Raw genomic sequence first — 26,313 nt, forward strand, 5'->3', positions numbered from 1 at the left:
GTTACAGAGCTCTTTAGCTCTACAGATAAGTGCCCAGAGGCATCCCACTCCCCCAGCAAGCCTCTGTCCGAAGGCGCTCGGCTCTGTGGGTTGGCACACCCACTGTAACCACCTTACTTCATGGGCTGGGAAGTCCACTGCACCACCTTGTACTGGTTTCCTGGCTCTGCTGCCACCTTTTCTCTGCCCCTGCTTCTCCTTCTGGTGTTACAACTTTCTTTATCTCCTGGGTGTAGGAAGTTCTCAGTGCAAAGGACCCCAGGTCCAAAAGATGTCCTCTGCTCCTATCTTTTCCTTTTGGTGGTAGTGAAATCCCCCTCTGCTCTGGGATTGGCTCTGTTTTAAGCCTAGAAAGACAGCAAAATTGACCAATCTGCTTGTTAAGGTTCCATTCACATTATTTGCATGGTCCCACTCCACACAGGCATTCCAGGCAGTTTATTTGCGTTATTAGCAAACTGCCAATCCCCTTGGCGAGCCACAATCACCTTATTTGCATAGTCCCACCCAGTCATTTGGTGGAATATACAAGACCATGGTGAGAACGGCCATATAGAAGTGATCCATCGCTTGGTCATGACAAAAGAAATAGGAAGCAGTGGCACAGTGGTTAAGAACTTGGCTGCTAACCAAAAGGTTGGCAGTTCAAATCCACTAGCTGCTCTTTGGAAACCCTATGGGGCAGTTCTACTCTGTCCTATAGGGTCGCTATGAGTCGGACTCAGTGACGGTAGATTTGGTTTGTTTTTTTTTTTAAATATGATACTGAGACAAACAGCTCATCAGAACCCCCTAAAATCAGCTTCACTTTAAATCTACATAGTTAAAGCAGCACTTTTCTTGTTGCAGAAATTCTTGAAAGTAGTTTATATCTTGTTGTACTGTTTATAACATAGTAATTAACCAACAAAAACCCAAACTCACTGCTGTCGAGTCCATTCCAACTCATAGTGACCCCACAGGGTTTCCAAGGCTCTAAATCTCTGTGGAAGCAGACTGCCACATCTTTCTCCCATGGAGCCACCGGTGGTTTTGAACCACCGACCTTCCGTTAGCAGTTGATCACTTTAACCACTGTGCCACCAAGGCTCAGTGTAGTGATTAGCACGTATTAGTAGTTCAAGTTCTTCATTTGCCCATTCCCTAACCCTGTACTGAGAGTTGACAGTATGCCAGATACTATGGTAAGACTGCAGAAAGGAAAGGCACAGATCCTCCCATGAAGTAATTCATAGTAGGGTGGAATGAGCAAGTAGGAGAACGATTAGAATGCAAGGTGATAGCTATAATTATGCAGAGTGCTATAGGAGCACCTAAAATGTGCTTTCAACCCTGACCTGAAGACCAGGGATGTTTCATTGTATAGAAGGTGCGTAGAAGCTGAGTCTGCAAGAATGTGTTCAGTCTTGTTAGCCAACTACAAAAGAAAATGAGGGCGTTCCAGGAGGAATAAAGACACAGAGGCATAAGAAAGCATGATGATTTCCCAGAAATACAAGTTAACTTTTTATATTATAAGGTATGAGTGGAGAATGGTGGAGAGTTGAGACTGGAGTAGTAGGCTGCAGCTTGATCATTGAAAGAAAAATGTAGTATTCTCTTTTTCTCAAAGTAGGGAAGTCTGATGCATTTTATATAACATTCCAATCTAAATGGTTAAAAATATTTCAACAGTTAGTGGGTCAAGTATTAGTGTTTTTCCAGAATGCTTCATTATCTTACAAGTATAGAAGATTAAAGTATTAGTATGCTTTTGAATAACTCCTGCATGTATTTGTATTAAAATGAACTATTTGACCCTTGTGCTTTAATTTCCAGAGACTGCTTTGTATAAATCCACCCCTGTTTGAAATCTATCAAGTCTTGTTAAGTCCAACACAACATCATGTAGCACTTATAGGACTAAAAGGACTTATGGTATTAGAACTACCTAAAAGATGGGGGAAGAACTCTGAATTTGAAGGTGGAAAATCAAAAGTGAATTGTAGGTAAGTTGTATTTCCATTTAGTGCATATTTATATAATTTGTACTACCAGTGAGTCTTGATACTGTGCTACTATTGAAACTTTGTTGTTGTTCTTGTGCAGTCTAGTCAATCCTGACTCATAGCGACCGTATGTGACAGAGAGAACTGCCCCATAGGGTTTACTAGGCTGTAATCTTTACAGCAGCAGATTGCCAGATCTTTTCTATGAAGCCGCTGGTGGGTTTGAACCGCTGAACTTTAAGTTAGCAGCCAAGTGCTTAACTGTTACGTCTCTAGGGCTCCTGTGGCTTCCTGTGATTTTAATGTTTATAGTGTATGTAAAATTATACTTTTATTTTTGCCTGAGTTATCACATTGATGTCTCATTGAAAAAAAGTCAAGCCATTTTTTTAATTAGGTAGAAATAATAATTTTAAAAGCAGTTATTATCTATGAGTCAAAAAGTTTATTCGTAAGTTTATCTAGGTTTTATTTTTATATCATTTTCTTTTTCAATAAACCCAGAAACGTGTGAGTCTGAAAGATCTACTGAAAGGAATTTAAGGTAGAAACCCAGGTTCAAGTTTAGCTCTACAACTTTTAGGTTGGGTCCCCTTAAACCATTTCTAAATCTGTTTCCTAATCTCCAAAACAGGAATAATATTATCTGCCCTTCTACTTTCTTCATAAGGTTATTAAAAGCATCAAGCAAGATGTCTAAAAACACTGGTGAAATACATAAAATACCCAGTAATTTAGAAAATATGTTTACAGTATTTTGATTCTTTGGTATTGATTAAATAGATGCTTTTATTTTTTAATGTTATCTCAGCAAGATTTAAGAGAAAGAAATTTAAAGGAAAGAACACAGGGTCTTTAAATAGATTTTCCTTTAGAAAACTTTTCATCCAAGTTCTACAAAATGTTTTAGAAAATTGTTGTCTTTGTTTTAGTACCACTCCAATTGCTGAGAGATTTTTCACCAGTTCTACCTCTCTGACTCTAAAGCATGCTGCCTGGTACCCAAGTGAAATGCTGGATCCCCACATAGTGCTGTTAACATCAGACAATGTAATAAGGTAAATTCTATCTTTATCTCTCTTGTAGCTTTGTGGGTAGGAAGGTTCTGTTCTGTTTGCCAGTTAACACCTTAAGGCACCATCAAATGAGTCATTGAAAGTTGGAATATTTTTACCTGATGCCTGTTGTAACTTACTCTCATTCCATAAGAATCACCAAACTACTACTACTGCTAATTCCTCCCAGTTAGTCTCCCTGCCTCCAGTGTTTCGTTTCCTAGTCTGACCTGCAAAGTTGTTGTTAGGTGCTGTCGAGTCGGTTCGGACTCATAGCAACCCTATGCACAACAGAACTAAACACTGCCTGGTCCTGCGCCATCCTTACCATCCTTGCTATGCTTCAGCTCATTGTTGCAGCCACTGTGTCGATACACCTCCTTGAGAATCTTCCTCTTTTCCGCTGACCCTGTACTCTGCCAAGCATGATGTCCTTCTCCAGGGACTGATCCTTCCTGACAACATGTCCAAAGTTTGTAAGACACAGTCTCGCCATTCTTGCTTCTAAGGAGCATTCTGGTTATACTTCTTCCAAGACAGATTTGTTCGTTCTTTTGGCAGTCCATGGTATATTCAGTATTCTTCACCAGCACCGTAATTCAGAGGCATCAGTTGTTCGGTCTTCCTTATTCATTGTCCAGCTTTCACATGCATATGATGAGATTGAAAATATCATGGCTTGGGTCAGGCGTACCTTAGTTTTCAAGGGGACATCTTTGCTTTTCAACACTTTAAAGAGGTCCTTTGCAGCAGATTTACCCAATGCATTGCGTCGTTGGATTTCTTGGCTGCTGCTTCCATGGCTGTTGATTGTGCATCCAGGTAAAATGAAATTCTTGACAACTTCAGTCTTGTCTCTGTCTGTGATGATGTCACTTACTGGCCCACTTGTGAGGATTTTTGTTTTATGTTGAGGTGCAATCCATACTGAAGGCTGTGGTCTTTGATCTTCATTAGTAAGTGCTTCAAGTCCTCTTCACTTTGAGCAAGCAAGGTTGTGTCTGCATAACTCAGGTTGTTAACGAGTCTTCCTCCAATCCTCATGCCCTGTTCTTCACATAGTCCAGCTTCTTGGATTATTTGCTCAGCATACAGATTGAATAGGTATGGTGAAAGGATACAACCCTGACACACACCCTTCCTGACTTTAAACCAATCAGTATCCCCTTGTTCTGTCTGAACAACTGCTTCTTGATCTATGTCCATGTTCCTCATGGGCACAATTAAGTGTCCTGGAATTCCCATTCTTCGCAGTGTTATCCATAATTTGTTATGATCCACATAGTCAAATGCCTTTGCATAGTCAATAAAACACAGGTAAACATCTTTCTGGTATTCTCTGCTTTCAGCCAGGATCCATCTGACATCAGCAATGATATCCCTGGTTCCATGTCCTCTTCTGAAACTGGCCTGAATTTCTGGCAGTTCCCTGTTAATATACTGCTGCAGCCGTTTTTGAATGATCTTCAGCAAAATTTTACTTGTGTGTGATATTAATGATATTGTTTGATAATTTTCACATTCAGCTGGCTCACCTTTCTTGAGAATAGGTATAAGTATGGATCTCTTCCAGTTATTTGGCCAGGAAGCCGTCTTCCATATTTCTTGGCATAGAGAAGTGAGCCTCTCCAATGCTGCATCCATTTGTTGAAACATCTCAGTTGATATTCCTTCAATTCCTGGAGCCTTGTTTTTCTCCAGTGCCTTCAGAGCAGGTTGGAGTTCTTCCTTCAGTACCATTGGTTCCTGATCATATGCTCCCTCTTGAAATGGTTGAACATTGACTAATTCTTTTTGGTATAGTGACTCTATGTATTCCTTCCATCCCCTTACTTGGTATCTCTTACCTTCTCACTTAACTTTAGGAGCCATGGTAATGGCCAGGGATCTCTTTCATGCCCCTCAAAGGCTGAAGATAACTGGGCATATTATACCATAGTTCTTTCGTTGTTTTGCTCCCGTAAACTTATCTTCATCAGAAATTTCCAGTTAAGAAGTAGGTACCATGTAGTATTCGCATGCTCTGCAAACCCTAGGATATGGTATGTCAGATTTCCCCAAGAATTTCCTTACCTTGATGACTTGTTTCTTCAACACATGGATCATTCAGCCAGGAAAGGAGACACCAGCCTCCCTTTATTACAGACACCCCAAATCTGGCTGAGTGATTGATTCTCTTGTAGCCTTCCCTGTTTACCCACTGGGTTCTGGAATTAAGGATAAAGAAGAGGGGACGGAGTACCCTTCCATTACAAACATTGTACTGTATTCGTAAGGACTCTTCACACCTTCTTGCTTCTTAGTCTTTCTTTTGTATGGGATGGAAAAGGAGATTCCCAGGCTCTGGTAGCCTCTAGTCTACTTTCTGTCTTTATGAATTTGCCTATTTTAGATATTTCACATGAGTGAAATCATACAATATTTGTCCTTTTGCATCTGTCTTATTTCACGTAGCATAATGTTTTCAGATTATCCCTGTTGTCATATGCATGAAAACCTCATTTCTGTTTTTGACTGAATAATCCATTATATGTATGTATCACATTTTATCCATTTATCTGTTGAATGCTACAGTGAACATTGGTGTATATGTATCTATTTGAGTCTGTGCTTTCAGTTCTTTTGGATATATACCTAGGAGTGGAGTTGCTGGGTCATATAATTCTATGTTTAACTTTTTGAGCAACCACCAGACTGTTTTCCACAACAGCTGTACCATTTTACATTTCCTTCAGCAAAGCACAAGCGTTACAATTTCTCCACATCCTCACCAACACTTACTATTTTCCTTTTTTTAAATAGTAACCATCCTAGTGAGTGTGAAGTAGCATCTCATTGTGGTTTGATGTGCGTTTCCCTAATGACTAAAGGAGTCTCTGGCTGGCGCAAGTGGTTAAACACTGGACTACCAACTGAAGAGTTGGCAGTTCAGACCCATCCAGAGATCCCTCGGAAGTAAGGCCTGGTGATCTGCTTCCGAAAGGTCACAGCCTTGAAAACCCTACGGAGTGCACTTCTACTGCGCACACTTGGGGTTGCCATGAGTCAGAATCAACTTGCCAGCAATTAACAAAATAACGACAGTGACTAATGCTGTTGAACATCTTTTCATGTGCTCATTGGCCATTTGTTTATCTTTTTTGGAGAAATGTCTATTCAAGTCCTTTGCCCATTTTTGAATTGAGGTGTTTGTCTTTTTGTTGTTGACTTCTAAGAGTTCTTTATATATTCTGGATATTAAACTATTATTGGAAAAATCATTTGCAAATACTTTCTCCCATTCTTCAGGTTGTCTTTTCATAGTGTCCTTTGATGCAGAGAAGTTTTTAATTTTGATAAAGTTCAGCATATCTATTTTTTCTTTTGTTGCTCACACTTTTGATGTCATATCTAAGAATCCACTGCCAAATCCGAGGTCTTAAAGATTTTTTTTTTTTTTAAGATATACCCCTGTGTTTCTTCTAAGAGTTTTACAGTTTAAAAGCTTTTATATTTAGGTCATTGATCTATTTTAAGTTAGTTTTTATGTATGGTGTGAGGTAGGTGTCCAGTTACATTCTTTTTGCGTGTGGAGATCCAGTTGTTCCAGCACAGTTTATTGGATAGACTATTCTTTAATTGCTGAATGGACTTATCACCATTGTCAAAAATCCATTAGCCGTAGATGTATGGATTTATTTCTAGATTCTCAATTCTATCCCATTGGTCCATATGTCTATCCTTATACCATGCTGTAGCTTTGTAGTAAATTTTGAAATTGGGAATTATGAGTCCTCCAACTTAGTTCTTTTTCAAGATTGTTGTAGCTATTTGGCACCTCTTGAAATTCCAAATGAATTTGTGGGCCGGCTTTTTCCTTTCTGGGAAAAAGGCTGTTGCGATTTTTATAGGGATTGCATTAAATCTGTAGATCACTTTGAGTAGAACTGACATCTTGACAATATTGTCTTCCAATCCATGAACACAGTATGTCTTTCCATTTACTTAGGTCTTCTTTAATTTCTTTCAGTAATGTTTTTGTGGTTTTTAATGTACAAAAGTCTCCTTGGTTAAATGTATTCCTAGGTATTTTATTCTATTAGGTATTATTGTAAATGGAATTGCTTTCTTAATTTCCTTTTAGTATTGCTCATTGCTGGTGTATAGAAATACAGCTGATTTTTGTGTGTTAATCTTATACTTGGCAACAGTGCTGAATTTGTTTATTAGCTGTATTTGTTTCTTGTGGATTCTTTGGAATTTTCTATATCTAGATTATGTCGTCTGCAAATAAAGATAGTTATACATTTTCCTCTCCAATTTGGATGCCTTTTTTTCCCTTGGCTAACTGCCCTGGCCAGAACATCCAGCACAGTGTAAATAGCAGTGGTGAGAGCTGGCATCGGCATCCTTTCCTTACTCCTGACCTTAGGAGAGAAGCTTTCTGTCTTTCACCATTGACTATGGTGTTAGCTGTGAGTTTTTCTTAAACGCCCTTTATCGTGTTGGGGAATTTCACTTCCTTCCCAAGTTTTATGAGTGTTTTTATCATGAAAGGATGATGGATTTTGTCAAGTGCTTTCCTCCATCAATTGAGATGATAATGTGTTTTTTTTTTTCCTTCATTCTATTAATGTAGTACATTATTACATTGATTGATGCCCTTATGTTGAGCCACCCTTGCCTTCCTGGCATACATGTCACTTGGTCATAACGTATAATCCTCGTAATTTTCTTTTAAATTAAGTTCGAAGGCTCTTTTTAAAATATTAGGTAGTTAATAATTCTCTTTTCCTCCATTTTGCATCCTGTTGGCAATTTGAGGGGAATAGGAGATTTCTGCTCAGTGCCCTCTTACACTTTTCCTTTCACTGATCCCTAACACAGTATTACTGTCTAGTTCTTATTTTTTGAGAGCAGGGCTCATAATAAATACCTTTGTGTACTCTAAGGTCGGAAATGATTGTAGGTACCTAGGAAGACCTCAATGAATATGTATTCAGTTGTATCAAATTATCATTAAAAACATTCATTAAATACTTCTGCAGCATCGAATGATAATCCAACAATCAAGTTAAAAAATTTTAGTGGGGTTGGACAAAAATAAGTGATTCATTTGGTGAAGACTTTATAAGGGACATCGAATTTCTAGTATTTATATTATTAGCCTCTTGAAGATTCTTTCGCTCCTAACAGTAGTCATATATGCTGTGAAAATTTGAATTATCTTAAATTGAAATGATTTTGGTTAAATTTTTTTTCAGTTTTTACTTGCCCTTGAGAAAATAGGAATGACATGGTACTTGGTCTTCATTTAACAGAAACATGTATAGACAGCAGGCTGAATGCCACTCTACCAGCCAGTTGGTATATAAAGAAGAGTAAGACCTGGTTTCTTCTCTGATGGGGCTTGGTGTCTAGGCTGAGACAGATAGGTAGAATTGAAGAGAAGCTAGCAAGCTTAGGGGCAGTGGTGAGATGACTAGGTAAGGCTAGTATAACCTTGAATAAGAGCTCAGGATGGAAGAGATGAAGGTGCGGTGGTATAGAGTAGGCTGATACAGAATTTTGGTAAGGATAGAGAATATTTCCTGAGGTCACAAGGACGACTCACTCTTAAGTTGTTAAAGAACAAGTGACGGGGCGGAGCCAAGATGGCGGACTAGGCAGACGCTACCTCGGATCCCTCTTACAACAAAGACACGGAAAAACAAGTGAATCGATCACATACATAACAATCTACGAACCCTGAACAACAAACACAGATTTAGAGACGGAGAACGAACTAATACGGGGAAGCAGCGATTGTTTCCAGAGCCTGGAGTCAGCGTACCAGTCAGGTACGGCACAAGCACAGAGAGCTGCTCCACCCCCCTGAACTGACCGCGGGAGGGGGACCAGCCGGTTCTACGGGCGGCGTGGGACGCAGCCGGTAGGAGAAGTCCCCGGGAGGCAGTGACTGGTCTTGGAGCAGAAAGAGCAGCGTCCGAGCCGGGGAACCATCCCACAGGGATTTGGACTGGACGAAGCGGATTTTCTGGAAAAACTAGTTTCCCAGTGATGGCTCAGAGACAACAATCCATATCAAACCACTTAAACAAGCAGACCATGACAGCTTCTCCAACCCCCCAAACAAAAGAATCAAAATCTTTCCCAAATGAACATACAATCTTGGAATTATCAGATACAGAATATAAAAAACTAATTTACAGAATGCTTCAAGATATCACAAATGAAATTAGGATAACTGCAGAAAAAGCCAAGGAACACACTGATAAAACTGTTGAAGAACTCAAAAAGATTATTCAAGAACATAGTGGAAAAATTAATAAGTTGGAAGAATCCATAGAGAGACAACATGTAGAAATCCAAAAGATTAACAATAAAATAACAGAATTAGACAACGCACTAGGAAATCAGAGGAGCAAACTCGAGCAATTAGAATGCAGACTGGGACATCTGGAGGACCAGGGAATCAACACCAACATAGCTGAAAAAAAATCAGATAAAAGAATTTAAAAAAATGAAGAAACCCTAAGAATTATGTGGGACTCTATCAAGAAGGATAACCTGCGGGTGATTGGAGTCCCAGAACAGGGAGGGGGTACAGAAAACACAGAGAAAATAGTTGAAGAACTCCTGACACAAAACTTCCCTGACATCATGAAAGATGAAAGGATATCTATCCAAGATGCTCATCGAACCCCATTTAAGATTGATACAAAAAGAAAAACACCAAGACATATTATCATCAAACTCACCAAAACCAAAGATAAACAGAAAATTTTAAAAGCAGCCAGGGAGAAAAGAAAGGTTTCCTTCAAGGGAGAATCAATAAGAATATGTCCTGACTACTCAGCAGAAACCATGCAGGCAAGAAGGGAATGGGACGACATATACAGAACACTGAAGGAGAAAAACTGCCAGCCAAGGATCATATATCCAGCAAAACTCTCTCTGAAATATGAAGGCGAAATTAAGATATTTACAGACAAACACAAGTTTAGAGAATTTGCAAAAACCAAACCAAAGCTACAAGAAATACTAAAGGATATTGTTTGGTCAGAGAACCAATATATATCAGATATCAGCACAACACAAGGTCACAAAACAGAACGTCCTGATATCAACTCAAATAGGGAAATCACAAAAACAAACAAATTAAGATTAATTAAAAAAAATATACACATAACAGGGAATCATGGAAGTCAATAGGTAAAAGATCACAGTAATCAAAAAGAGGGACTAAATACAGGAGGCATTGAACTGCCATATGGAGAGTGATACAAGGCGATATAGAACAATACAAGTTAGGTTTTTACTTAGAAAAATAGGGGTAAATAACAAGGTAACCACAAAAAGGTATAACAACTCTATAACTCAAGATAAAAACCAAGAAAAACGTAACGACTGAACTAACATAAAGTCAAGCACTATGAAAATGAGGATCTCACAATTTACTAAGAAAAACGCCTCAGCACAAAAAAGTATGTGGAAAAATGAAATTGTCAACAACACACATAAAAAGGCATCAAAATGACAGCACTAAAAACTTATTTATCTATAATTACCCTGAACGTAAATGGACTAAATGCACCAATAAAGAGACAGAGGGTCACAGACTGGATAAAGAAACACGATCCATCTATATGCTGCCTACAAGAGGCACACCTTAGACTTAGAGACACAAACAAACTAAAACTCAAAGGATGGAAAAAAGTATATCAAGCAAACAATAAGCAAAAAAGAAGAGGAGTAGCAATATTAATTTCTGACAAAATAGACTTTAGACTTAAATCCACCACAAAGGATAAAGAAGGACACTATATAATGATAAAAGGGACAAATGATCAGGAAGACATAACCATATGAAATATTTATGCACCCAATGACAGGGCTGCAAGATACATAAATCAAATTTTAACAGAATTGAAAAGCGAGATAGATACCTCCACAATTATAGTAGGAGACTTCAACACACCACTTTCGGAGAAGGACAGGACATCCAGTAAGAAGCTCAACAGAGACACGGAAGATCTAATTACAACAATCAATCAACTCGACCTCATTGACTTATACAGAACTCTCCAGCCAACTGCTGCAAAATATACTTTTTTTTCTAGCGCACATGGAACATTCTCTAGAATAGACCACATATTAGGTCATAAAACAAACCTTTGCAGAGTCCAAAACATCGAAATATTACAAAGCATCTTCTCAGACCACAAGGCAATAAAACTAGAGATCAATAACAGAAAAACTAGGGAAAAGAAATCAAATACTTGGAAAATGAACAATACCCTCCTGAAAAAAGACTGGGTTATAGAAGACATCAAGGAGGGAATAAGGAAATTCATAGAAAGCAACGAGAATGAAAATACTTCCTATCAAAACCTCTGGGACACAGCAAAAGCAGTGCTCAGAGGCCAATTTATATCGATAAATGCACACATACAAAAAGAAGAAAGAGACAAAATCAGAGAACTGTCCCGACAACTTGAATAGAAAGTGAGCAACAAAAGAACCCATCAGACACCAGAAGAAAACAAATAATAAAAATTAGAGCTGAACTAAATGAATTAGAGAACAGAAAAACAATTGAAAGAATTAACAAAGCCAAAAGCTGGTTCTTTGAAAAAATTAACAAAATTGATAAACCATTGGCCAGACTGACTAAAGAAAAACAGGAAAGGAAACAAATAACCCGAATAAGAAACGAGAAGGACCACATCACAACAGAGCCAAATGAAATTAAAAGAATCATTTCAGATTACTACGTAAAATTGTACTCTAACAAATTTGAAAACCTAGAAGAAATGGATAAATTCTTGGAAAAATACTACCTACCTCAACTAACACATTCAGAAGTAGAACAACTAAATAGACCCATAACAAAAAAAGAGATTGAAACGGTAATCAAAAAACTTCCAACAAAAGAAAGTCCTGGCCCAGACGGCTTCACTGCAGAGTTCTACCAAACCTTCAGAGAAGACTTAACACCACTACTACTGAAGGTATTCCAAAGCATAGAAAATGACGGAATACTACCCAACTCATTCTGTGAAGCCACCATCTCCCTGATACCAAAACCAGGTAAAGACATTACAAAAAAAGAAAATTATAGACCTATATCCCTCATGAACATTGATGCAAAAATCCTCAACAAAATTCTAGCCAATAGAATCCAACAACACATCAAAAAAATAATTCACCCTGATCAAGTGGGATTTATACCAGGTATGCAAGGCTGGTTTAATATCAGAAAAACCATTAATGTAATCCATCACATAAATAAAACAAAAGACAAAAACCACATGATCTTATCAATAGATGCAGAAAAGGCATTTGACAAAGTCCAACACCCATTCATGATAAAAACTCTTACCAAAATAGGAATTGAAGGAAAATTCCTCAACATAATAAAGGGCATCTATGCAAAGCCAACAGCCAACATCACTCTAAATGGAGAGAACCTGAAAGCATTTCCCTTGAGAACGGGAACCAGACAAGGATGCCCTGTATCACCGCTCTTATTCAACATCGTGTTGGAAGTCTTAGCCAGGGCAATTAGGCTAGACAAAGAAATAAAAGGTATCCGGATTGGCAAGGAAGAAGTAAAGTTATCACTATTTGCAGATGACATGATTATATACACAGAAAACCCTAAGGAATCCTCCAGAAAACTACTGAAACTAATAGAAGAGTTTGGCAGAGTCTCAGGTTATAAAATAAACATACAAAAATCACTTGGATTCCTCTACATCAACAAAAAGAACACCGAAGAGGAAATAACCAAATCAATACCATTCACAGTAGCCCCCAAGAAGATAAAATACTTAGGAATAAATCTTACCAAGGATGTAAAAGACCTATACAAAGAAAACTATAAAACTCTGCTACAAGAAATTCAAAAGGACATACTTAAGTGGAAGAACATACCCTGCTCATGGATAGGAAGACTTAACACAGTAAAAATGTCTATTCTACCAAAAGCAATCTATACATATAACGCACTTCCGATCCAAATTCCAATGTCATATTTTAAGGGGATAGAGAAACAAATCATCAATTTCATATGGAAGGGAAAGAAGCCCCGGATAAGCAAAGCACTACTGAAAAAGAAGAAGAAAGTGGGAGGCCTCACCTTACCTGACTTCAGAACCTATTATACAGCCACAGTAGTCAAAACAGCCTGGTATTGGTATAATAACAGGCACATAGACCAATGGAACAGAATTGAGAACCCAGATATAAATCCATCCATGTATGAGCAGCTGATATTTGACAAAGGACCAGTGTCAGTCAATTGGGGAAATGATAGTCTTTTTAACAAATGGTGCTGGCATAACTGGATATCCATTTGCAAAAGAATGAAACAGGACCCATACCTCACACCATGCACAAAAACTAACTCCAAGTGGATCAAAGACCTAAACATAAAGACTAAAACGATAAAGATCATGGAAGAAAAAATAGGGACAATGTTAGGAGCCCTAATACAAGGCATAAACAGAATACAAAACATTACCAGAAATGATGAAGAGAAACCCGATAACTGGGAGCTCCTAAAAATCAAACACCTATGCTCATCTAAAGACTTCTCCAAAAGAGTAAAAAGACCACCTACAGACTGGGAAAGAATATTCAGCTATGACATCTCCGACCAGCGCCTGATCTCTAAAATCTACATGATTCTGTCAAAACTCAACCACAAAAAGACAAAAACCCAATCAAGAGGTGGGCAAAGGATATGAACACACATTTCACTAAAGAAGATATTCAGGCAGCCAACAGATACATGAGAAAATGCTCTCGATCATTAGCCATTAGAGAAATGCAAATTAAAACTACGATGAGATTCCATCTCACACCAGCAAGGCTGGCATTAATCCAAAAAACACAAAATAATAAATGTTGGAGAGGCTGCGGAGAGATTGGAACTCTCATACACTGCTGGTGGGAATATAAAATGGTACAACCACTTTGGAAATCTATCTGGCGTTATCTTAAACAGTTAGAAATAGAACTACCATAGAACCCAGAAATCCCACTCCTAGGAATATACCCTAGAGATACAAGAGCCTTCATACAAACAGATATATGCACACCCATGTTTATTGCAGCTCTCTTTACAATAGCAAAAAGTTGGAAGCAGCCAAGATGTCCATCAACGGATGAATGGGTAAATAAATTGTGGTATATTCACACAATGGAATACTACGCATCGATAAAGAACAGTGACGAATCTCTGAAACATTTCATAACATGGAGGAACCTGGAAGGCATTATGCTGAGTGAAATTAGTCAGAGGCAAAAGGACAAATATTGTATAAGACCACTATTATAAGATCTTGAGAAATAGTAAACCTGAGAAGAACACATACTTTCGTGGTTACGAGGGGGGGAGGGAGGAGGGTGGGAGAGGGTTTTTTATTGATTGATCAGTAGATAAGAACTGCTTTAGGTGAAGGGAAAGACAACACTCAATACATGGAAGGTCAGCTCAATCGGACTGGACCAAAAGCAAAGAAGTTTCCGGGATAAAATGAATGCTTCAAAGGTCAGTGGAGCAAGTGCGGGGGTCTGGGGAACATGGTTTGAGGGGACTTCTAAGTCAATTGGCAAAATAATTCTATTATGAAATCATTCTGCATCCCACTTTGAAATGTGGCGTCTGGGGTCTTAAATGCTAACAAGCGGCCATCTAAGATGCAGCAATTGGTCTCAACACACCTGGAGCAAAGGAGAATGAAGAACACCAAGGTCACACGACAACTAAGAGCCCAAGAGACAGAAAGGGCCACATGAACCAGAGACGTACATCATCCTGAGACCAGAAGAACTAGTTGGTGCCCGGCCACAATCGATGACTGCCCTGACAGGGAGCACAGCAGAAGACCCCTGAGGGAGCAGGAGATCAGTGGGATACAGACCCCAAATTCTCACAAAAAGACCAAACTTAATGGTCTGACTGAGACTGGAGGAATCCCGGCGGCCATGCTCCCCAGACCTTCAGTTGACACAGAACAGGAACCATCCCCGAAGACAACTCATCAGAAATGAAAGGGACTGGTCAGCGGGTGGGAGAGAGACGCTGATGAAGAGTGAGCTAATTATATCAGGTGGACACTTGAGATTGTGTTGGCAACTCTTGTCTGGAGGGGGGATGGGAGGATAGAGAGAGAGGGAAGCCGGCAAAATTGTCAAGAAAGGAGAGACTGAAAGGGCTGACTCCAGAGGGGGAGAGCAAGTGGGAGTAGGGAGTGAGATGTATGTAAACTTATATGTGACAGACTGATTGGATTTGTAGACGTTCACTTGAAGCTTAATAAAAGTTATTAAAAAAAAAAAAAAAAGAACAAGTGAAATAGGCTACTTTGTTGGTACTAGTAAGATCTTTGTCAAAGAAATGATTGACCTGTTAGGAAAATTCTTGAGTAGGAACCGACTAGATGGAAAGGAGAGGGTCATTCTGGGGAATAAAAGAATTTTAAATGGTGATTTTCTTCTCTTTTGATTGCTAGAATTTATTCTCTACATGAGCCCCAGACACCTGCTAAGGTGATTGTACTTTCAGAAGCAGAAGAGGAAAGTTTAATACTTAATAAAGGGTAAGTTTTTATGTGTGCTATGAAATGTTTTGTTTTTTAACTAATTTATTGAGATTATCCATGCAGTTTTAACAGAGACTGTAAAGTTTTCCAGAGGTGACTTTAGCATGCTTTTGGTAATGTGAGAAGTAAGCAATGTAAATAACAAGATGAAAACTATAACTACTATTGTGAACTTTTTTCAAGAAAGTTCTAAAATTCGAGCAGATTCCCTGTGTGACTTGGATAAGAGAATAAATTATACAGTGGGAAAATTCCAGAAGAGGTGAAAGGTGAGAGTGTTGGACTAAAGGCCTACCAGCTGTTCACTTGGTGTGGGAAAGGCAGATTGCTGAACTCCCAGACCGGCACCTAGTATCCCAGAACCTGGAGTGGAACATAGCACTTCTGACTCTCCTGTGACGCTGGCTTTTTTTTATGTTTTCTTACCCACTATAGGGACAAGTTCCTGGCTACTTTGACTACTAACGCGTCTCCTTTTGAACTCAGAAACCCCATTCCTCTGGCCTCCTGATCAATATTTCTGGTGATTACCACACATGATCACCAAGTCTATGCATGTAGAGTGAAGCTTTTAGTAGCAGTATTTCTGGAAGTTCGTTAGTTCTTTTCATGTCTCTGCGGTGGTCATATCTAATAGTCTTGTTTATTTTTGTTACTCTAATCTTTATTCCCTCAATATTTTATACATAACTATTTTGTATTTAACAGTTTCAGTACCTGAAGTCGTTAGGGGGAATCTAAATCTGTGTTCCTTGTTTTTCCTAACTCAGTCATGGTGGCTTGTCCTACTGTGATTGCTGATCTCTAGTTGTGAACTTATATTTGCTTGATTTGGCAACACTGAGATCCTGAATCGGGGGTGTGTTCCTCCAGATGGGATTTGCATCTGCTCTGCTTCTCCTGGGAGCCAGGTGTTGCTGCGGACCTCGGACCACTTTCATTTTCTTCAGTGGTCCCAGTACTGAAAGTTTCAGTTAAATGATTTGAATGTCTTACAGCATCAGCTTCTTAAATCTCGATGTATCCATCTTCACAAATGGGAAATACCTACCCCTGAAGGGTACATCCTGTTCTTCAGTCTTGCAAAAGTGTTTTCCCCTACAAAGTGCTTCCATAGCTGACCAACCTCCTTTTGACAAACAGTTGTCTACATGAGAGATAATAGAGCAAATGCAGTTGTTAAGAGCTTTGGCTCTGGTGTCAACACACCTGCTTTCTAATCTTGTCTCTGCCATTTGCCAGTTGTGGACATCTGGGCAAGTTATTTAGTTGTATGAAGCTTCATTTCCCTGACTGTAAAATGGGGGTAATAAAAGTGCTTATTTCTTACGATTATCGTACAGAATAATATAATGCATGGGACCAATATTTTACAAAATAAAAAATTTTAGCATAGGGCTTAGCACTATTAATTATTATCTACTATCGTTATTAGATGGAAACCCTGGTGGCATAGTGGTTAAGAGCTACGGCTGCTAACCAGAAGGTCAGCAGTTCGAATCCACCAGGTGCTCCTCGGAAACTCTGTGAGACAGCTCTACTATGTCCTGTATGATCACTATGAGTCAGAATCGACTCGACAGCAATGGGCTTGCCTTCCCCCGCCCCGGCTTATCATTATTAGATATATTACAGTATTTATTAAGTTCCAGTCAAGTTTTGATGGCTTAGGAACCATTTAGTTCTTTCTAAGTTAATTTCTGTGGCTGTTTTTTCCCATTCATTGTCTTTATTTTTTAGTTTAACTTAGAGGCAGTTTTTCCATCGTAGTTTTTGGGGTTCCTGATGTTTTTGCCTTTTTCTATTATATACCTTTCCATGTAACAAACTAGAATAATATACCTACCATACCTTCAGCTATATGAAATTGAGAGAATTCTTTGGGAACCTTTTTATCTTACCCGTGTTCATTAATCTTCTATTGAATTGGAATCTTTTGGGGTAACTGATTATATTAAAACTTAAACTAAAAACAACAGGGTTTTATAGTTTGTCTTTCCTTATTATGGAGCCTCGGTGGCACCAGTGGTTAAGCGTTTGGCCGCTAACCAAAAGGTCAGTAGTTCAAATCCACCAGCTGCTCCTTGGAAACCCTATGGGGTAGTTCTGCTCTGTCTCATAGGGTCACTATGAGTCGGAATCAACTTGACAGCAATGGGTAGGTATGGGTGAGTTCCTTATTATAAAGGTAATGTGTATTTATTGTAGAAAATTAGAGAAAAGATAGAAAAAGTATTAAGAAGAAAATGGACATCTTTTGTAATCTCTTATCTCTTATAGTCTGTTCTTAATATAGCAGCCAGTGTGATACTTTAAGAATACATCAGATCGTTCTACTTCCCCACTCTCCATGCCCCATTGGCTCCCAGCCTTTGCCGTGGCCACAGGGGCCGACAGATCTGGCACCTGACGGCCTCTTCAGCGTCATTCCTCCCACTGTCCCCAGGCTCTCTGAGCTCCAGCCGCCTTGGCTGCTTGCATTCCTCAGACACATCAAGCACCTTCACGTCTTAGAGCCTTTCCATTTGCTCTTCCCTCTGCCTCGATTGCTCCGTCCCCAGATAACCACAAGACCGGCTCCCTTACTTGCTTTAGATCTTTGCTCAAATATCACCTTCTCAGAATCCTTCCTGAGCACCCAACCCAAAGCAGCCCCTACATCTCTGCCCTCTTATCCTACTTTATTATTTTTCATAATACCATGTTCTGACATTAGGTTGTGTTTTTCTTTATTGTCTGCTTATTATACTTCTTTCTCACTAGAGGACAGGTCCTTTGTTTAATTCACTGATATGTTCTAGCACTTAGAACAGTGCCTGGCACAGAGCAGGTGCTTAGTAAATATTTGTAGCGTGAATGAATCCCGCTGCTCAGAAATAGCTATTGATGTTTTCACGTGTTTTCTTCCAGTTTCTTTTTTCTGTTTATGTATGTCTGTATGTGTATTTGGGGGGGGGGGATATCTCTATTTAAATTATTTAAAATTGAATTAGCAGTATATAATTTTATAGCCCACTTAATTTTATGAACATTTTCCAATGTTGTTTAGCATTCTTCATAATAAATTTATTTTGTTTTTTCACTCCATTAAATACAATTTCTGTACCTTTCTCCTATTATTGGACATTTTGGTTTTTTCCAACAAGTTGATTTTCGGATCTCTTTCCAGAAGGGCGTATACCGCATCTTTAGGAGAGACAGCAGTTGCATTTGACTTTGGGCCTTTGGCAGCAGTTTCGAAGAATATATTTGGACAAAAAGGCAAAGATGAAGTAGTGGCATACCCACTGTATATCTTATATGAGAACGGGGAGACTTTCCTTACATACGTTAGTCTGTTACACAGGTAAGATGAAGTGATACCCCACCTGAAAGGAAAACCTAGCTTGTGCTCCAGTATAGATTGCGATGTTTTGACTTAGGATTCATATTTTTCAGTTTGTGGAAGTATTCCAGCCTTTTGATGCTTGCCTTGCATATTTTGGAGAAATAATTGGTACAGATCATTTAACTTTTATTTCTTCATATTATTTCGTAAATTCTATAGCATTCCTGGGTAATCACATATCATAGGACTGGGTTGTTGTTCACAAAGTCTAGTCAGCTAAAAAAGTATTAATGTTTTGTATCTTCTATGTACAAGGCACTGCGGGGATGATTACCCAGAAACCCAGTGCCATCAAGTCGATTCCGAACATGGTAATTTGGTATGTTATGTCCCAGCTGTGGGGAAAAGACATACATACGTATGAAAAGATAATTAGCCATAGTCCACAGACAGTAAGAACCCAGAGGAAAGTGAGATCATTCTGGTTGGAGAAGTTGAGATTTTCATAGAGAAGAACTGATGTCATGTAAGACTTGAAGGCCTAACACAGGATTAAATGAAATTCAAGAAAGGGTAAGCTGCTTCAGCCACGAGGGCAGCATGAAGTGGAGTATGAAAACAAGCAAGTACAAGAGTCATTTAAGGTTCAGTGATTAGGCAGTTTGGGCCAGAGCAGAGGATTCATGTAGATGTGTTAAGTAACAAAGCTAGAAGTGTCTGTCCGGGGAAAACGTAAAACCAAAAAACCAAACCTGTTGTGTCATGTTGATTTGACTCAGCGACCCTATAGGACAGAGCAGAACTGTCCCACAGGTGTTCCGAGGCTGTCATCCGTGCGGAAGCAGGTTGCCACATCTTTCTTCCACAGAGTAGTTGGTAGGTTCGAACCGCCAACCTTTCGATTAGCAGATGAGCGCTTTAATCACTGTGTCACCAGGGCTCACGTGGGGTTAAATGACTAGTTAAGGGGTCTGGGGTTCTGTAGTGAGTAAAGCCAGGGATGGTTTCTAAGCAGGAAAAGTATAAAACAGCTGCTTGGGGAAGGGACTGGGGGAGGGAGAGTTTTAAAGAAGTTGTTGAAAGATTGAGCTTAGCATCCGCAAGAGTTTGCACTAGAGTGGTAGTCATGTAGAGAGAGAAATGAACACAGTAGGTGCTACAAAGGCAGGATCAATAAGGCAGGTTATTTGGATAAGGGAGCGATCCATTAGCAGAAATAACAAAGTAACCACCTTTCCCCTCAGTTGTGACAGCCAAAAATGTCTTGAGACATTGCTGAACGTCCCCTGTGGAAGCAAAATCATCTCTGATTGAGAACCACTGAAGTGGTAGAGTGTGAACGGGGAAGAGAAAAGGTTGAGCATTGAGAATGTGCATTTTTAAGGCTGCCAATAAAAAGGTTGGCACTTCGAATTCACCAGCCACTCCTTGGAAACCCTGTGGGGAAGTTCTGTACTGTCCTGTAGGGTCGCTATGAGTCGGAATCGACCTGACGGCAGTGGGTTATCTAGAAGAAGTCAAAATCAAAGAAGGATAGTAAGTGATGAGTATGGTTATCTTCCGTCAACATTTTCCAAATATGTTTTCACTCTTTCTTTAGCCCTGGGACCGTTGGAAAGCTGTTAGGTCCTTTGCCCATGCATCCTGCGGCTGAAGATAACTATGGTTATGATGCTTGTGCTGTACTCTGCTTACCCTGTGTCCCCAACATCTTAGTGATCGCTACTGAATCGGGAGTGCTGTATCACTGTGTCGTGTTAGAAGGGGAAGAAGAAGATGACCAAACGGTAAGTGCAGGCTAACGTGGGTGCATCTTCAGCACCTGGCATGGTTCCTGGCCAGTGTGGGTGCTTAACGTATGAGGAATGTTAGCATATCTGGCACTTCTGATATTTGGGAAATATAAGTGCTTAAAAATTATTGAAGCACACATAAAAATCTAAATGGAAAGAGGCTGGAAGCTTGCCCAGGTTCCTTGGCGCACCAGCCTAGTTATTTCTTTCTTAATTCTATTGCAGTCTTTAAAGGAGAACAGATATGAAGAAACTTTGAACTTTGAACTGGCTTTTCTCTAAACTTGTTCATTTGTATCTTCCTGAAAGAAAAGAGATCTTTTTTATTCTCTTTAAAAAAAGTAACAAAGCACTGTTAGTATAGGGGGTGGAATTAGGAAGAATTTGAAAGCACTCTTTGACCCAGCTTTTTACTTCTGTTTTTAATTGTGTACATTTTCAAATGAACATGGAAGACCAAAATTAAAAAAAAATTTTTTTTTTTAATAGTCAGAAAAGTCCTGGGATTCCAAGGCTGACCTCAGTCCTTCTCTGTATGTGTTTGAATGTGTTGAGTTGGAGCTTGCTCTGAAACTCGCATCCGGAGAGGATGAACCCTTTGATTCCGACTTTTCTTGTCCAATCAAACTTCACAGAGGTAAGGTAGTTATTAAATTGTTTTTTTTTTCCCCATTATATTTATACTAGGACTATGATTTATATATATATGTATGTATATGTTTATGCACGCAGACACACACACCCGTATCTCTCACATATAATTTATTTACTCTGCGGCCGTTCTAGCCCCTTTAAAAAATTGATTGGATTCTTTTGAGCTTTTAGTCACTACGTTCTACTTTAGGTCCAAGGTAGTCTGAGAAAATTTCTGGAGTTCTAAGATAGTGGCCTTCAACCAGGATCCACCCAGGTTTATAATTGTGAATTTTTCCTGTTCTTATCAAAAGTAGACTTCATGATTCAAATATTTAAACGTATGTAAGCTTTAAGTAAACTTTAAAAATAGCTTTTAAAATAAAATTGTGGTATATTGATCTTAAGATATCTTTTTAAAATCTTTCTTCTTTTTATAACACATTATCTTGTTCTGTGCAGACCCAATTTGAATATCATCTTTTTCCCTTTTTTTTAACTTGCCTTACTGGCACAAGAGCCATCTGGCAGTGTATCTGTTCATCTAGAAAGGTCTTAGACAAGTGGCTTCTGACGCAGTCAAAGACTGTGTTATGCAAACACAGAGTGGCAGGGCGATAGGCTCAGTTTATGACTAGGAGTCTGGAGTGTCCTAGATTTTAGTCCCAGCTGTACCATTGATAGGCTCCGTAGCATTGGGCGTTTACTCCACCTCTCTGGTGTTCAGTTTCCTCATCTGAAAACAGTAGAGTTAATATGAGATGGTTTCCAAGGTCCCTTCCAACACTAAATCATGTAGTCCTAATTGCCCCTGCTCCCCCTTTTTTTAAACTCTGCTCTAGGATCTTGTCTTCTTCCTTGTGAAGAATGAGGAACAAAACCTTACTCACTCTGGAATAATTGGGTGTATATTTCGTCGTTTTCCTCTGTCCAGTACAAAGAGAAGGGAGTTCAATCTTGTAGTAACTTGACCTAATCTGTTTACAGCTCTTATTAGCCAGTTTGCCTAGCTTTGTTAACAGTTGGCTTCAACTCTGTACTAAAGTATACTCAAAACATTTAAGGGGACGGTGTTCCTTACACAAGGAGAACCTGTGGGGGTGTCTAATTAAAATCTCTGGAGAGATATAGTCTTAAGTATTAAGTTTATAAAGAACTTTGCTTTAGAGACGAAGACACTGAAATTGAATGAGGTTAAGTTATATAAATTAATTATGTGAATTAATTCCCAAACACCTTTGGGAAGTCTTAAATTTAAGAATTTTTTTCTTGGTTCTAATCAGAAGCCCTGATGGTATAGTGGTAAAGAGCTAGGCTGCTAACCAAAAGGTCAGCAGTTTGAATCCACCAGGCGCTTCTTGGAAACCCTGTGGGGCAGTTCGACTCTGTTCTGTAGGGTCACTGTGAGTCAGAATCGACTTGACGGTAGTGGGTTTAGTCTGGTTTGGTTTAATGTGAATTAACATTTTCATATGTGAAACTAATAGATTTTTGACTTGTTCATATGTGTACTTAACAAGGCAAATCACAGTCACTAATATACACCTAGATTTCTTAGTAACATAATTAAATGGCTACCAAATAACATTTTGGGGAATATGTAGCAAATTTACTATTTCAGTAATTAATGTTGGTCTGTTTTCATAGCAGATTTCTATTATACTCCACTATTAAATTTTTTTGTTGACCTCAGAATCACAAACACATTTTTAAAAGCCATTTTAAACAGTGGCGGCCCTAATGAGATGGTGTGAGCCATAAATTAAATCTTAAGTATGGGCAAATGAGAAAGTTTTTATAACACTTAATATAAAGTGAACATTAAGAAAATGAAGCTATACATAAAAACAAATTTGAAAAAGGGGTTATGGATTATAGTTGCCATCTTAAATCAATTTTAGCGTATATATTATTTCTGTCTTTTAGTTTAATATTAAGAAATCTGAGTCACAGAGATGAATATTCCCAAGTAATAATAGGAATTCAACAGCTCATCTTTTCATCTCAGGATAGTCTTTAGTTACTAATACCAGGCCTTAAAGGAAGGTAGAAATTTTGTTACAAAACCAATTTATTAAAATTATGTAACAACTCTTCGCATTTCTTAGTATAGATATAATTAATCAAAAGAAAAAAAAAAGCCAAAATTTAAAATAAACTTTAAAACTGTCTGTAATTCATGTTATCAGGACATGTAGAAGTTCGCTTGTTATTTCACACTTGACCATTAGACTATGACAGTACCGTTCACTGAGCAGTTGTGCTGAAGTCCCACCTGGCATTTCGTTGGATCTGTGCTATAGGAGGACACCTTGGTGGCATAGTGGATAAGAGCTATGGCTGCTAACCAAAAAGTTCAAATCCACCAGGCGCTCCTTTGGAACTCCATGGGGCAGTTCTACTCTGTTTTATATGGTTGTAATGAGTTGGAATCGACTCGACAGCAACGGGTTTGGTTTTTTTTTTTTTTGTTTATGCTATAGGAGCCCTGTGGTGCAGTGGTTAAAAGCCACGGCTACAAACGATAAGTTCAGCAGTTTGAATCCACTAGCTGCTCTTGGGAAATGCTATGGAGCAGTTCTGCTCTGTCCTATAGGGTCACTGAGCTGGAATTGACTCAACAGCAACGGGTTTTTTTGTTTTTTTTTTTATGCTATAGGAATGCACTTGCTTCAGTAATTTCATGGAAGTAGATTGGTAGAAGCATATATTTGCTATAGAGCTATAACATTTTTTAATCACCATTTTACTTTTTTTTAAATATTTTTTATTGAGCTTTAAGTGAATGTTTACAAATCAAGTCAGTCTGTCACATATAAGCTTATATACACCTTACTCCATACTCCCACTTACTCTCCCCCTAATGAATCAGCCCTTCCAGCCTCTCCTTTCGTGACAATTTTGCCAGTTTCTAACCCTCTCTACCCTTCTATCTCCCCTCCAGACAGGAGATGCCAACACAGTCTCAAGTGTCCACCTGATACAAGTAGCTCACTCTTCATCAGCTTCTCTCTCCTACCCATTGTCCAGTCCCTTCCATGTCTGATGAGTTGTCTTTGGGAATGGTTCCTGTCCTGGGCCAACAGAAGGTTTGGGGACCATGACCGCCGGGATTCCTCTAGTCTCAGTCAGACCATTAAGTATGGTCTTTTTATGAGAATTTGGGGTCTGCATCCCACTGATCTCCAGCTCCCTCAGGGGTTCTCTGTTGTGCTCCCTGTAAGGGCAGTCATCGGATGTGGCTGGGCACCATCTAGTTTTTCTGGTCTCAGGATAATGTAAGTCTCTGGTTCATGTGGCCCTTTCTGTCTCTTGGGCTCATAGTTATCGTGTGACCTTGGTGTTCTTCATTCTCCTTTGATCCAGGTGGGTTGAGACCAATTGATGCATCTTAGATGGCTGCTTGTTAGCCTTTAAGACCCCAGACGCCACATTTCAAAGTGGGATGCAGAATGTTTTCACAGTAGCATTATTTTGCCAATTGACTTAGAAGTCCCCTCGAGCCATAGTCCCCGAACCCCCGCCCTTGCTCCACTGACCTTCGAAGCATTCAGTTTATCCCGGAAACTTCTGTGCTTTTGGTCCAGTCCAGTTGAGCTGACCTTCCATGTATTGAGTATTGTACTTCCCTTCACCTAAAGTAGTTCTTATCTACTAACTAATCAGTAAGTAACCTTCTCCCACCCTCCCTCCCTCCCCCCCTTGTAACCACAAAAGTATGTGTTCTTCTCAGTTTATACTATTTCTCAAGATCTTATAATAGTGGTCTTATACAATATTTGTCCTTTTGCCTCTGACTCATTTCGCTCAGCATAATGCCTTCCAGGTTCCTCCATGTTATGAAATGTTTCACAGATTCGTCACTGTTCTTTATCGATGCATAGCATTCCATTGTGTGACTATACCACAATTTATTTACCCATTCATCCGTTGATGGACACCTTGGTTGCTTCCAACTTTTTGCTATTGTAAAGAGAGCTGCAATAAACATGGGTGTGCATATATCTGTTCGTGTGAAGGCTCTTATTTCTCTAGGGTATATTCCGAGGAGTGGGATTTCTGGATGTATGGTAGTTCTATCTCTAACTTTTTAAGAAAACGCCAGATAGATTTCCAAAGTGGTTGTACCATTTTACATTCCCACCAGCAGTGTATAAGAGTTCCAATCTCTCCGCAGCCTCTCCAACATTTATTATTTTGTGTTTTTTGGATTAATGCCAGCCTTGTTGGAGTGAGATGGAATCTCATCATAGTTTTAATTTGCATTTCTCTAATGGCTAATGAATGAGAGCATTTTCTTATGTATCTGTTAGCTGCCTAAATATCTTCTTTAGTGAAGTACGTGTTCCTATCCTTTGCCCACTTCTTGATTGGGTTGTTTGTCTTTTTGTGGTTGAGTTTTAACAGAATCATGTAGATTTTAGAGATCAGGCACTGGTTGGACATGTCATAGCTGAAAATTCTTTCCTAATCTGTAGGTGGTCTTTTTATTCTTTTGGTGATGTCTTTAGATGAGCATAGATGTTTGATTTTTAGGAGCTCCCAGTTATCGGGTTTCTCTTCGTCATTTTTGGTAATGTTTTGCATTCTGTTTATGCCTTGTATTAGGGCTCCTAACGTTGTCCCTATTTTTTCTTCCATGATCTTTATTGTTTTAGTCTTTATGTTTAGGTCTTTAATCCACTTGGAGTTAGTTTTTGTGCATGGTGTGAGGTATGGGTCCTGTTTCATTTTTTTGCAAATGGATATCCAGTTATGCCAGCACCATTTGTTAAAAAGACTCTCTTTTCCCCAATTAACTGAAACTGGGCCTTTGTCAAATATCAGCTGCTCATATGTGGATGGATTTATATCTGGGTTCTCAATTCTGTTCCATTGGTCTATGTGCCTGTTGTTGTACCAGTACCAGGCTGTTTTGACTAC

General features: G+C 39.0%; 1 protein-coding gene across 2 annotated transcripts in view; it reads left to right on the forward strand.

Moving 5' to 3' along the window:
- The window catches only part of NUP88 (nucleoporin 88), a 59,141-nt gene that overhangs the window by 1,077 nt on the left and 31,751 nt on the right, over window positions 1-26,313 (forward strand). For both annotated transcript variants that reach the window (XR_010318440.1, XM_003416867.4), the window contains exons 2-7: window positions 1,819-1,988; window positions 2,921-3,046; window positions 15,547-15,633; window positions 18,806-18,982; window positions 20,565-20,751; window positions 21,247-21,394. Coding sequence is in view for 1 of the 2 variants with exons in the window: in XM_003416867.4 (XP_003416915.1) it covers window positions 1,819-1,988; window positions 2,921-3,046; window positions 15,547-15,633; window positions 18,806-18,982; window positions 20,565-20,751; window positions 21,247-21,394 (895 nt within the window). In the remaining variant the exon portion in view is untranslated. The remainder of the gene's footprint in view (window positions 1-1,818; window positions 1,989-2,920; window positions 3,047-15,546; window positions 15,634-18,805; window positions 18,983-20,564; window positions 20,752-21,246; window positions 21,395-26,313) is intronic.

This window comes from Loxodonta africana, chromosome 18 (assembly GCF_030014295.1).
Source record: "Loxodonta africana isolate mLoxAfr1 chromosome 18, mLoxAfr1.hap2, whole genome shotgun sequence".
NCBI lineage: Eukaryota > Metazoa > Chordata > Mammalia > Proboscidea > Elephantidae > Loxodonta > Loxodonta africana.